General features: G+C 37.0%; 1 protein-coding gene across 2 annotated transcripts in view; it reads right to left on the bottom strand.

Annotated features, from left to right (window-relative positions):
* The window catches only part of cntn4 (contactin 4), a 192820-nt gene that overhangs the window by 33836 nt on the left and 144662 nt on the right, over positions 1-14322 (bottom strand). For both annotated transcript variants that reach the window (XM_051112477.1, XM_051112478.1), the window contains exon 12: positions 158-285. In XM_051112477.1, the coding sequence (XP_050968434.1) occupies positions 158-285 (128 nt within the window). The remainder of the gene's footprint in view (positions 1-157; positions 286-14322) is intronic.

Here is a 14322-nt window from a genome sequence, read left to right as displayed (position 1 = left end):
GGAACATCAGATAGCTTTGAAAGGAATATACTATTTTGCTATAATGCAGATGAGCATATGGAAAAGAGGCAGATTTATGATGCAGACTGTCTTGTATAAAACCAAATCTCCAATAAATCCATGGCAGAAGATGCTATATTATCCTCAAAGCAAATACCTTTCACAACCAGGTTCCCTGAGCTGCTGGCCTCGCCAAACTGGTTACGGGCAACGCACGCGTACGTTCCAGCATCCGATTTGGTAGCGTTGGATATCCGAAGGCTTCCGCTCTCCAATATAGCAATTCTGCAATGCAAACATACACACACACGATAATGTTACTTCAGAGTGCTTCTGTGATTTCACACCAACAATCAACATAAGCAATTTACTTTTTGACAGGATAAAAGTATGACGACAGGTTTTGCAGCTATTTAAGACTTGAAACTTCTGAAGAGATTTTAAGTGTGTGATGCAAGGCGATCTAGACGTTTTCACAGAGACCGTTTCAGGGGAAAAGAGTGCAATTTCGGGACAGTTTGAAGGTTTTTCAGCCTTTGCACATTGCTATGAATCTTTTGTCTTGTCAGATCTCAAATCCCACCATCAACTGCTGTCAACATGTTTTTAAGAGGTATAAGAGTGGGGCTGAAATGCTTGTTTTTTTTTTCCACAAAGAAAGAAAATTGTTGGAAGAAGTATTTGGTCTCACGCTGCTGGGATATTCCAAAATGATATATTCAAATATTGATCCTTGAACCAGAATCACCTTTTATGTAGGATAATGGAAAAATTGGAAAAAAAGTTGAAAAATTCAAATACTAAATGATCTTTGCACAATAACGGCCTTTAAACCATATAGTTCATACACACATAAAAGGGTCTTAAAAACCCATCGTCAAAGATAAAATGCATGATGTGAAGACCTTGAGGATGAAGGAGAAAAACAGGGAGGGCTTCATTAATTCATGATGGCATTCTAATTATTCTAGCCACGATGCTCAAGAAGGAGTGAGCCATAAGCAAGTTATACATGATAATGCTATGAGTGTGTGTAAAAAAAGAAAACGAGGGGGAAAAAAGACAACATGGTGCCATTTTATAGATGGTACTATTTTGAAATGCTGTGATAGCTTGGGGGCAGAGATGTTTAATTGGTGTGGACAAAACATTGAATATAAATAATCCATTTCCACAAACTGTGGATTTCATTAATGACTCTGGGGGGACCCCAATAAATAATATATTTCTAATTAACACTGCTGAAGTGTGGAAAATGTAATGATAATTTGGTGAACACATTGTAAAAGAGAGAAAGACAAAATGGCTAAAAACACACAATGGTCAGATATGCACAAAAATCACATATTATTTAAGAACATGCACATAAAATCAAACATACGCCCACGCAATCTCCTTAAACAAACATTTTCAGTAGAACGGGATGTACCGAAGAGCTCAGTGATTTTGCACATGGCACTGTCATAGGACGACACGAGTAAAATGTGTTTACCGAGTGTGAAGAACTTGGCTAGTCTACACAAAGCCCAGACATGAACTCCACTGAACACCTTTGGGATGAACTGGAACATCAGTTTCTGACCTCAGAGCCGAGAAAATCCCTGCAGCCATGTTCCAACATCTAGTGGAAAGCCTTCAGCGTCTGTCGCACATCTTTTATCTTTGTGGAAAAGTTGCCTTTAAAAGTTTGGTTGGAAAGAATTTTTTCATGATGCTGAAAGTTTCCTATGCTCACCAATTTGTGTTAAAAAATACAGTAGAAACAGTAACATTGTGAAATATTTTCACGATTTAAAAAAACTAGTTTTCTATTTTAGTTCATGCTAAAATCTAATTTATTCCTGCAATGGCAAAGCTGAATTTTCAGCGTCTTTACTCCAGTTTTCAGTGTCACAAGATCCTTCAGAAATAATTTTAATATACTGATTTGCTGCTCAAGAGACATTCCTCGAATGTGTTGAAAATCATTATGCTCCTTAATATTTTTGTGGAAACCATGATACATTTTTTCAGGCATCCTTGATGAATAAAAAGCTCAAAATAACAACATTTATTTAAAACTATGGAAGCCTGTTTACACCACTGAATAAAAAATAAGGCAAATGTGACTTTTTAACTCAAAATTCTGACCTTTTTCTGGCAATTGTGAGTTTGTCTCAGAATTGAGCAGTACTGGCAATTCTGCCAATTCTGACTTTTGTCTCCGAATTGAGATATAAACTTATAATTCTAAGAAATTAAGTCAGAATTCCATGAAAAACTTGCAATTGTGAGATATAAAGTCAGAACTGTGAGACATAAACAATTCTGATATTTTTCAATTGTGACTTTTTTCTCAGAATTGTGAGTTTATATTTTCGCAATTCTGAGAACACATCAGTCTTTTTTCCCCTCAAAATTGGAGTTTATAACTCGCAATTTCGAGTTTACAGTACTGTGCAAAGGTCTTAGGCCACTAGTATTTTCACCAGCTAAAAAATGGTTTAAAGTAAGTTATTTCTATCTTTTGCTGTAGTGTGTCAGTAGGAAACATCAGTTTACATTTCCAAACATTCTGTTTGCCATTAATTGTAATAATCTAGTGAGATTTTTGTTTGCACAGGCAGTCTGACAACAGCCAGTGCTCCACACAGACATCTGATCTCACCATCGTCCAGTCTGTCTCTGGAATGACATGAAGAAACAGAATAACTGAAACAGACTAAACCCAGAAGAACTGTTTCAACATCTCCAAGATGTTTCAAATAACCTACCTGCAAAGCTACCTGAAAAACTCTGCACAAGTGCACATAGGGCAAAAGCTACTTTAAATGCAAAGGATGGTCACAACAAATGCTGATTAATTTAGTTAATAGAATTTCTATGATAAATAAAATCTATTTATGACATTGTTTTTGACAGCATCCTCATTTTACGTGCCTAACTGTCTAAAAATTTTAACAGTACTGTAGCTTTGTAGGTGTAGGTCTCTTAAAGCATCTTGGAGATGTTGCCACAGTTCTTCTGGATTTAGCCTGTCTCCGTTTTTTCTGTTTCTTAAGACAGACTGGATTGAATGATGGAGAGATCAGATCTCTGTTTGCACAAGGAATCTGACAACAGCCTGTGCTCCATACTAAAATCTCACTGGATTATTATAATTAATGGCAAAATGAATGTTTAGAAATGTAAACTGATATTTCCTACTGACACACTACAGCAAAAGATAGAAATAACTTACTTTAAACCATTTTTTTAGCTGGTGAAAATACTAGTGGCCTAAGACTTTTGCACAGTACTGTATATCTTACAATTTACATCTTTACAAGAAGTCGAGAAACAAACTCGCAATTGGGGAAAAAAAAGAAGAAATTCCACATTTTTTATCTCGCAGTTCTGAGAATAAAAAGTCTAAATTGTGACTTTATATCATGCAATTCTGACTTTGTAACTCGCAATTGGGATTTTATATCACACAATTCTGAGAAAAGTCAGAATTGTGACTTCATATCTCACAATTCTGACTGTATAACTTGCAATTGCGTTTAACTGTGTGAGTTAAAAAGTTTCCAATATCTTTGTCGTACTATTCCTTCATCTGCTCAGTGCATTTGATGGCTGCATCTTACAAGGTGTTGTTAAAACTAGAAATAACTTTACAACCCTGTTTCAGTGTCTTTCAATATAAAAGTCTGACTCGCTCATAAAAACTCTTGTTGTTGTTATAAAAGTCAAAAAAAATTCTGAAGATCTGGCAGAGGTAAGGCTGCTCTTGTTGGGTTCATGAGCGCTAAACAGCCGCTGATGCCCTGGAGCTCACATCTCCAAAAATGTTACTGTTTGCTTTTGATCAGTGCACACTTTCTGAATAAAGCATTCATTTATTACTGACCTTAAATTTTTGCGCATATATAATCACAGACAAAAAATAAACCAGAATATCAAGACAAGGATATGTATAACAATTGCAGGTCACAACAAAGCAGGTTAAATACAGTTTATCAATGATAGAGATGAAGTTTTCCCCTTCTTTCCCTTTCTCCTCCGTTATGCACCCTACCTCCAGAGACTACCAACAAATAGGCCAGCACATTGTCTTATCTAGATCAACGAATGACCTGCTTTTGTGCAGCTCTTCTGCGTTTGCAGCTGTTGGTGATGTTTCATGAGTTATGAGATACATTTGTTTGCCTATCTCTTTATAACACTGCTCTCCCTGTCTTTTTCCACCTTTAGACAATTCTTACATGGAAAAGTACTTTGACTTACGGCGGATTTCAGGTACTGGTGTGACCACCAACAATGAAAAACATAACATCTCAATTGTTTCTCCTAGACGGCAATTCCAGAACAACATCTGAGCAATAAAAAATTAATCTTTCCATCATTATGCGATCCCGGTTTCTCCAGCAGGCTTTTCAACTAGTTAAGCAAATTTTGTTGATTCACTAAAAAAAAACATTAACCAGTATAAGCCAGGATGAAAATTCCTAAGCTAATATTTTCTGCAGAGTAAGCAAACCTGACAGATTCATTCTGACATTGATGGGTTCAAAGAGAGGAGACTCCTAAGGTTGGTTGGTGCGGTATGTGGTCTTCAACATACTCAAAAAGCGTCTATTCTTGGACGAGCACACCAGTCCCTCCATCCAGTCTGAGCGAACGAAGACCTATCAATAATTCACCAGCGAGATGAACCTGAGTGCTGGTCTCCTCATCTCCTGTTCGTAACAGCTAATAAAGACAGCTGTAAATCTCCTACCAGGATACAAGCCTGTACGACACAGCTCTGGTGAGCAGTTTAAAAAGAGGCACTATGTCGCAGAGAATTCTCAAATCTCCCCAGAAGTGTACTTCAAGTTGGTACAAAGACAACTATGCCACTGAGGCAAAAGAGAGCTATTATGTCCTTTTATGTTTTGCTGGGGAAGACAGATAGGAGGCATTATTTAGAGACATCCTGCAGGAGCTTTCCTCTGGAAATGATAAACTGGACAATGTGGGCTAAATACTTGTTGCCTCTTCTGGCTGTCTCATTTTCATTTTTTTGTCATTTTTTTGTAAGAATGGTACAAAACTAAAGGCATAATTCTGAAAATCTTGTAATGCGTGAAGGAACATGACCTTAATATTTGTTAGTATATTCTGTTTTATTTCAAAACATTTGCTTCTGAAATGGAAGCATGAGTGGAATAATAAAAATTCAGTTGACTTTGTCCAGGCATTTGCAGTCTGAGCGCATCACTAATAAACTTCAACAAGCTCTTTAACACGCTCTTCAGAATTTCTTCCACTTAATGCTAGGTCAAATGGAACGGTCTTAAACAAGGTGAAAGAGAAAGATTGTGTTACACAAAATATTTCATTTATCAAAAATGAGGAAATCATAATTATAATTTCCGTCAGTAATTACTCAAATATTCCAAGTAACAAGAATTTCATCTCTCAGTTTTTGCAAATAAAACAATTAACCATTTTGTGTATTAGACCATTTGAGTCTAAATATAAATGAGCAGTGTGATATTGCATTTATACAACAGTTTGACGGCACATGTGTACAAACGCAAGAAACAACAACAGAGTGTCTTTAATAAAACACTTTTTTGCTAACTGCTTTCTTCCTCCATGGATTCAGATCTCAAGTTGGCAGTTTAACAGCTGAGCCCAAGCCTCTGTTACTTAATCAGAAACGTCACTTTAGAACTAGTAGCTAAGGAACAATGAGTTGCTTCATTGAAAGCTTATTGTATAACTCTATTAAAAGCTCACTGTATTATGAGAGAGAGATGGACTGAGCGAGTGTGATCACCTGCATCTGACACAGCATTCATTCTTCAGCTCAATCTCATATTCACAATAAAACATTAGTTTGAATGCCCAATGAGGAAGACAATATCTTTGTCGTACTATTCTTTCATCTGCTCAATGCATCTTGTTGTTGTTGAAAATAGGAATAACTTCACAACCTGTTTTAGTGTCTTTCAATATAAAAGTCTTTATTGCTGACACATTTATAAAAACAGCCTCTTGTCATCATCATAAAAGTTGCTAGGAAAACTATTCAGTTAAAGGTACAAAGGCAGTGCTTTAATATACAGACTTTAAATGTACATAAAATATAATGTGATGAGATTTTGCCCTCAGCCAAAATTATTTGCTCGGGAACAAATAATAGATTAATGAGACCAAATACTACTTATAGCTCATGTTTAACCACTACAGAGACATCAGAGCCAGCGGCAAATTCCAGAAGATCTGGCCAAGGTGAGGCTGCTCTCGTTGGGTTCATGAACACTGAACAGCCACTGACGCCCTGGAGCTCACATCTCCAAAAACATTGAATCAAATTTTCAAATAGACCCACATATTTGAAATCTAAACAAGTATATGCTGTTATAAATATCTTAGAAAATATACAGTGCATATTCTGACAGGTTAAAATCTGACTTGTTTTAGCTCCTGATCCTATTTCCTCCCTCTCCCACTCACTGCTTCGTCATCTCTCCTGAGTTTCCTGCAAAGGAGCTTTTATCCTGACAGCGATTTGCAGACAAAGCGACCAAAGTCATTAATTTTTCAATTGGCAGCAACATGAGTGACAGTGACCACTGGTGTTCCAAGTTCAGAAGAGTTAAACTCTTGCAAACAGGCAGCGGTGTGATGTGCCGACTATCGACGGGGAAGCACAGAAGAATCTGCCAACCGGTGACCAACAGCAGACACTCAACATCCTGCAGCATTTGAATGGCTAACAGTGTAAATGGAGCTCAAGTGCAAATGCAAAAGCTCATAAATAATGTTGCATATTTGTACAAGCTCCCAGGTATGACCCAGGACAGTTCATTTAGGCGGGTTGCAACTCTCTTGCACTAACTGGCCTTCTCTGACCTACCTGGAGGTTGTGATGTTTTTTTTAAAAACATTTACCGAGGACCCAGAGGGCGGGTTATGTAGCAGGGCAAAGCAGCGTCTACAGAAAGACCAGATAGGTCATTTTATCCTCCAAATGGGGCGTTGGGGTTGACCCAAACGTGAAGGGCTGATCTATGTTGAGGGCTAATACCCTAAAGAGGGGTGTGAGAGAGCTCCTGGCGTTACTTAGATGGATCATGTGTCCATATCTCAGTAGGCCTTCTGCTGGGAAACGCGTTTGATAAACTGACGACCTTGTCAGTTGGATAAATAAACCGGGGGAGGCAGAAACAGGTCATTTCGGATCACGCTCTGTCAAGAGATCTGTTTACGGGAAGCCACCTTGATGAGCGTACCTTTACTTTCGACTCCTCAACCTCAAGGTTAGACGACAATTACTGCCACGAGGAAAAAAAAAGAGCCTTCCGATGAGTTTCGCACGTTATCACTAGAACAACAGAGCAATCACTTGTTGGTCAAGGGAAAGAGAGGAGAGGGGAAAAATGGGACATGGAAAGGTTGTCTTCTGACACTTTTCCAATAGCCAGGTAATTGATATTGATTTTTTTAGTGTATACGAGTCAATGGTTCTTAAGACATAACATTCATTATCGCCGCATCTGACACTCACATAACCGTGTCAAACTTTTACAAATTACGGCATCTATTCGGTCTGACTTACTGTTAATGTTGTATAGTTGCATTTATAATGCAGGTCATATTGATTAAATTCTGTATAAATCAGAAATACTGGGAAAGACATTGATTTTTTTGTGATACACTGATATACAATGCCAAAAATATGAAGTGAAGTAAATCCAATGTGCCATAAGCTCAACATCTCTAATTTGCTCTAAATTTGAGGCGTATTTACAAAAGAAAGCACTGAAATTGGCTCACAGAATTCACCGGTGGCTTTTATCTAAGTCTTTGCGACGGGCATTATTTGGTTTGTCAGTCAGAGACGGCTCTTGGGTTTAATAATGCGGGTGTCGCTCACTCCGCGGGTGTCCAAAGGGCTTGGCAATTCAGATATAATGGGAGTGATAAGAAATGATTGACAGAAGCATGTGGACACCTAGCTGAGCTCAAAGAGCAGGCGTTTTAGACAACCAGCTGTGTACAATAGTGTTTTTCTCCTTTCGGTATTAAAATAGCAAAGGAGCGGCGAAGTTGCGAGCTGTGACATTTCCTGTGAGCGCTCAGCACGTTGACCCCTCGTCTCTGGGGGACCAGCATTAAGTTTCCATGGCAATGTGGAGATTTGTAAAAATAAAAAGGAAGAGAGTAAAAAGGAGGAAGAAATATTAATCTCTACTTTTGTAGACCCAAAATACACAGGTGCCAAATTTATATTCAAGCCGCAGTGTTGAGTGTCAACGGCGACGTCAAATTACATTCCCTGTAGAGAATCATTTGCGACGTATGCCGGGACTTTTTTCCCAACCTTAAAAGGTGGCTTGCATTGCCTTTCCACTTATCCTGAGGTAATTTTCTTAACACATTCAACGCTGTTCAATTATTCAATGTGCTGATTTAGTATGGGTACATTCGGCTCTTGCCATTCCACTAGATAATTCTGTGTCATTTCTCAACGTGAAATAAATCAACACGGCACCAGCTGGCGTAATAATTTAGCTTCAAATCAGTTGTGTGGGAAACAGACTTAAATAATGTGCATGAAAATATGTTATGCTCTGCGTTAAGCTAGTGGTATTCTACATATAAATCACTGATTAGCTTTTAAAACAAGAACATTTCTACTTTTTAAAGTTTAAAAAACATTATTATGTCCTGAAACTTTTATAAGGTGGTAAAATATATATTATTCTAATTATGTGCTGTTACCTGAATGATCCACAGCTGTGTTTTTTTGTTTAGTGATAGTTGTTCATGAGTCCCTTGTTTGTCCTGAACAGTTAAACTGCCTGCTGTTCTTCAGAAAAATCCTTTAGGTCCCACAAATTCTTTGGTTTTTCTGCTTTTTTGTTTATTTGAACCATTTTCAACAATGACTGTATGATTTTGAGATTCATCTTTCCACACTAAGGACAACTGAGGGACTCGTATGCCACTATTACAAAAGGTTTAAACGCTCAACGATGCATCAGAAGGAAACACAATGCATTAAGAGCCAGGGGTGTAAACTTTTGAATAGAATGAAGATGTGCACATTTTTCTTACTTTGTCTAAATATCATATTTTTTTTCATTTATTACAGCCCTTCAGAAGATGCAGAGGATACTTACATGCTTCCCAGAAGACAAAATAAGTTCAATTTACCCTGATCTTTAAATTCAAAAAGTTTTCACCCCCTGACTCTTAATGCATTGTTTTTTCTTTCTGAAGTATCAGTGAGCATTTGAACCTTCTGTAATAGTTGCATATGAGTCCCTCAGTTGTCCTCAGTGTAAAAAGATGAATCTCAAAATCATACAGTCATTGTTGGAAACTTGTTAAATGTTCAGGACAAAGAAGGGACTCATGAACATCTATCACTAAACAAAAAACACAGCTGTGGATCATTCTGGTAACAGCAAAGTATTAAAAATCAAGTGTGTTTTGAACAGGGTCATAAATTCAACTATTATTTTCTCTTGTGAAATATATGTAAAAGTTTATTTTAATCTGAAATATCTTATTCAAATCAGTACTAAATAAAAAATAACATGCATTTTATATGATCCCTCTTATTTTGGTAAAATAATTAACATTTTGCAGATTCTGCAGGGTGTATGGAAACTTCAACTGCAGATCTGAAAATCAGTTTGAATCTATCCTTTTGACTTGATCCATTCATCAAAGTGAAAGCTAAATTTGTCAATGCTAACTAAATACTAATAAATAAATTAACTAACGCATGCAAAACAATTCCATAGCATAAACATACACTTTCACTTCTGCAGCCTGTTTTGTCCCAGTACTCAAGAATAAATGAAATATAATAATAACAGATACAGAGGAACACAAAAGCCCCAAACAGAAACAAAAAACGAAAATGCATGAAAATTGTATCATTCCATGTTTGCAGTGCAAGGCATATTTCCAGGAGTAAGCGAGGCTTTTAATTTCAGCAGTATCTATCCCCAGGGTCAGCAGCTGCGGAGAAACGGTGTTTATCAGGGCCAAACACTGTGGGCTTGTGGGTGTACTCAAGCCGGGCTCCTTTAATCACAAATGGCTCTTCAGCTTCATTCTTTCAGACTGATATTCATCTCTCTTTTTCTCACACTCATATGCACACAATTCCTTCTAGGAATAAAAAGCAACACACATGTGCAGCCGGAAATGTGCAAAGGGACCTAGATGGATTACTGGTGCTGCGCTGGCACATTCGTTCTTTGAAAAATGATATTAGCCTCCAGTCCCCCAAGATAAAACTAATCCCGCCGAGTCTAACATGGCACTTAGACTAGTAAAGAGCGCGCCAGACTAATCACGGCCAAATCTCTGCATTCATTTGCATGCTGGTCGAGTTTGATTTCACCAAATGAAGCAAATTTCTCTTGAAGAGGGTTATTACTGCGGTAAAAGGGAAGGGGATGCATATACATTGGGGTCCAAAAATCTGAAACCACAAGTGAAAATGCTCATATTTTGCATTTTTCTAATTATTTATTAATTTAACAATTTAAGTGAAAACAAGAACTTTGACCTTTTGTACAAAGCAGTTCATGTCTTTATTAAAAAGTAAGGTTTTTGAGGAAAACATTCCAGGATTTTTCTCCATATAGTGGACTTCAATTGGAGCCAATGGGCTGAAGGTCCAAATTGCAGGTTCAATGCAGCTCAAAGGGCTCTACATGATCCCAAGGGTCTTTTCTAGTGAAACGACCAGCCATTTTCTTACTTTTCTTTTATACTTTTTAACCACAAATGCTCGTCTTGCACTAGCTCGTCTAGTAGGCAGAAGTACTGACCCAGTGTTTTCCAAGTGAACGTGCAAAGAAAGTAAAAAAAACCTTTACAAAAAAGGTCAAACAACGATGACGGACATTTTTGAAGTTTTTCGCTCTACCCTACCTTTTTGAATCGGAGTACACAGATGAAGAACTAACCACAGGTGACTTTTCCAACGTGATTACGTAATAGGGCTGCATGACAAATCGAAATGAAATCGCAATGAGCAGAAGCAGAAGCTGTGATTGTCATGCGTATCGTTCAGTGAAGCACAGTTCTGTGATCAGCAGTAAATCTTCATCCGAAGGCCAGAGGGTGCTCTTGTGCAGAAACTCCAAATACGCCCGAAGCCCAATTTTGAGGGGATTTTGACAATACGCAATATTTATACAATTTTAATGAGCTATTTTTTCCCATTAGAATTAATACATATTTATTTATATAATATTTTTATCATCATTTTTCAATAAATGCAACATTTCACATTAAAACAAAGTGAACGCTTTTAAAATCCATTTTTCTGAAGTGAGAATTGTGCCATTTGGTGTCATTAAAAAAATAAAAACTTGTGTAACTTCATGTAAGCTCCTGTATATCTCCCTATATATGTATTATAAATATATACAGAGGCTTTTGGATGACCATTGCTTTTTACATATTTTATTAGGTTTTGCTTTTAGATATACATTTAGACATTCTAAAAGACTACTTTTTGTCAAAGTTTAGATATTTTTGGTTAGATAAATATCAGGTTGCACTATGATTCCAATCAAACATTAAAACACAAGAAAATCGCTCTCCCCATCTCACATATTCTCAAAATTTACTCTGCTGCAGGTTTACCAGTTAATTTCTGAGTGTGTGTGTGTGTGTGTTTGTGAGATAGACTCTTTTGTACTTTTCCATTTATTCATTTTATTTCACATATTCTCAAAATTTGCTCTGCTGCAATTTTATCAGTTCATTTCTATGTGGGTCTGTGTGTGTGTGTGTGTGCGCGCGTGGGTGTCTATTTTGCACTCTTGATATTTTAGAGTGTCACCCCTTGATTGCTGGGCACTTTTTTTCTACACAGCGGCTGATTTGTAATTGGTACCACCAAAAGATTCTCTGAGTTTTCATGTTCTTTTGTATTTCCCATTAATTTCCTATGTCGGTCATTTTTGACCACGAAGGAGCCAAGTGCGACTTTTTTTTTGTGACCCTTTAACGTATCCGAATCATGTCCATGATTTTTTTGTGTGTTCACATAGCTAATGCAACAAAAGTCACCAAACGTCATCTCATTCCGATGAAGCTACGATTTTTAAAATTTCAAAATATAATTTTTTTTAAGAAAATGGTCTATTGTTTCACCAGATAAGACTCTTATTTCTCAGCTAGGATCGTGTAGCAGCCTTCGAAGCTGCATTGAAACTGCAGTTTGGACCTTCAACCCATTGGCTCCCATTGAAGTCCACTATATGTAGAAAAATCCTGGAATGTTTTCCTCAAAAACAAAATTTCTTTTCAACTGAAGAAAGAAAGACATGAACATCTTACATGACATGGGGGTAAGTAAAATGATCATGAAATTTTTATTATGGATGTAAAAAAATGAATTCAGACTTTCAAATATGGTTTAAGACACCTGCAACCCAGTGTATATTTAAGAAAAATGTCACAAAATACCTTTTTCACACTAACTGTCCCATTGAGAATTTAATTAAAGCTGCGCATCAATTGTGTGAGAGACTGCAAACATAACATTAGTGGCAATCGATGTGCCGTCCACCATCTTGATTGACCAATTGTCTGCCGTGCAAATCTATACCTATAGATTGTCTGTGGCACGGCCGCGCCACACGGCATATCAAATTATGCTCTGCTAGTTAAAGAGTCTTTTAGCCAACATTAGCAAAACACAGCCATAGGAGGTTAAGTAAATGACATTCTATTTAAAGGGGCGGGTAATATGTTGATAGAGACCCAGTATGGTTGGGCTTTAACCAAGAATTTGCAGCTTTGGGGCATGTTCCAGATCTCCGCTGGTGGGCCCATTCCCCTTCAAATGACTTTCGGCTGACTGACACCACCTAATTTCCCCTGGTGAGAGAGGAATATGAAATTAAAATGAACCATATGAGCTGGCAACATAACAGTTTAGGCGGATGAGCCTTAAGGTGAGCTAATGAGGAGAATGCATTCGGTATTTATTTTTTGGCTGTGAGAAACGCGGTTTTACGGCGGCATCATGTTCAATCTTTGTGTCCACGAGACGGCAAGTTCCAAACAGGTGTTCAATTAGATTAAAAAGAGGGAAAAAAATGAACAATGGGCTTCGGTGTGGAATGCGATGTCAAAAGAATGATAAACAAGTTTCTTTTTTAATAAATGCAACAGCATGTGGGTATTTTTACCATGGTTGTTATATGAAAACACCTGGTTTGAAGGCAGGCGACACGTCAAAGCGAACAAACTCAGATGCTTTTAAGCATTAGACTGAAAATCAAGTTAAAGCTTAATTCTACACTAACAAGATAAGGGAAAGTGGGCTTAATTAGATAAGTAAACGGATCCAGGCCCTCAAACGTGTTCTATATCAGCAATGACAGCAGCTGTGCTTTCCTCCACAACCTCTTCTATACGGAGCTTTCTGAATTGATATCGCGCCGCCCTTCATTCACCTGCACCACAGCCTTCAGTGGCAGACGCGCTTTTAAATGGAAATCATCCTGACAAGCAATCACTTCATAGAGTGTACTCATCCCACTCCTCCTCGCTTTTCTGCTTCATCTTTCGCTCTCGCTCTATAAAGACGCCGACCGCATCTACAAGTGGGAAGTTAACTCAACATTAACGTGTTACCGCAAGACGGTCGACACACGGGTTTATATATTTCTATAATTATGTTCACAGAAAACAGGTCACAGGCCATAATCAAATAAACAAAATAATTATGCTAGAAAAAAGATGATATAGAAAATGAAGCCTATTTTAGCAGTCATATTTGTATGACAGTTAGGCACATGAGTCATTTTTCGTGAAGTCTCTTCTGCTCACCAAGCATGCATTTATTTGATTTAAAGTACAGTAAATTTTGAAGTATTTTTACTAATTAAAATAACTGTTTTTTTTATTTGAATATATTTTAAAATGTAATTTATTCCTGTGATTTCAGCTACATTTTTAGCATCATTACTCCAGTCATGATTCTTCAGAAATCATATGAATGTTCTGATTTGCAGCTCAAAAATATTTAATATTATTGATATGCTGAAAACAGCTAAGCAGAATTTGTTTCAGGTTTCTTTGATGAACAGAAAGTTCAGAAGAACATAATTTATCTGAAATATAAATAAAAAAAAATCTTTACTATCATTTTTGATCAATTTAAAGTGTCCTTGCTAAATATTAATTTCTATAATTTCTTTTCCAAAAAAAAAAAAAAAAAATATATATATATATATATATATATATATATATGTACTGATTCCTAGCTTTTGAATGGTAATCTTTTTTATTTAAAATAAATGCTGATCTTTGGATCTT

The sequence above is a fragment of the Labeo rohita genome, chromosome 6, assembly GCF_022985175.1.
Source record: "Labeo rohita strain BAU-BD-2019 chromosome 6, IGBB_LRoh.1.0, whole genome shotgun sequence".
Classification (NCBI taxonomy): domain Eukaryota; kingdom Metazoa; phylum Chordata; class Actinopteri; order Cypriniformes; family Cyprinidae; genus Labeo; species Labeo rohita.
Note: the sequence above shows the minus strand (reverse complement) of the source record. Positions and strands in the feature narration are given on the sequence as shown.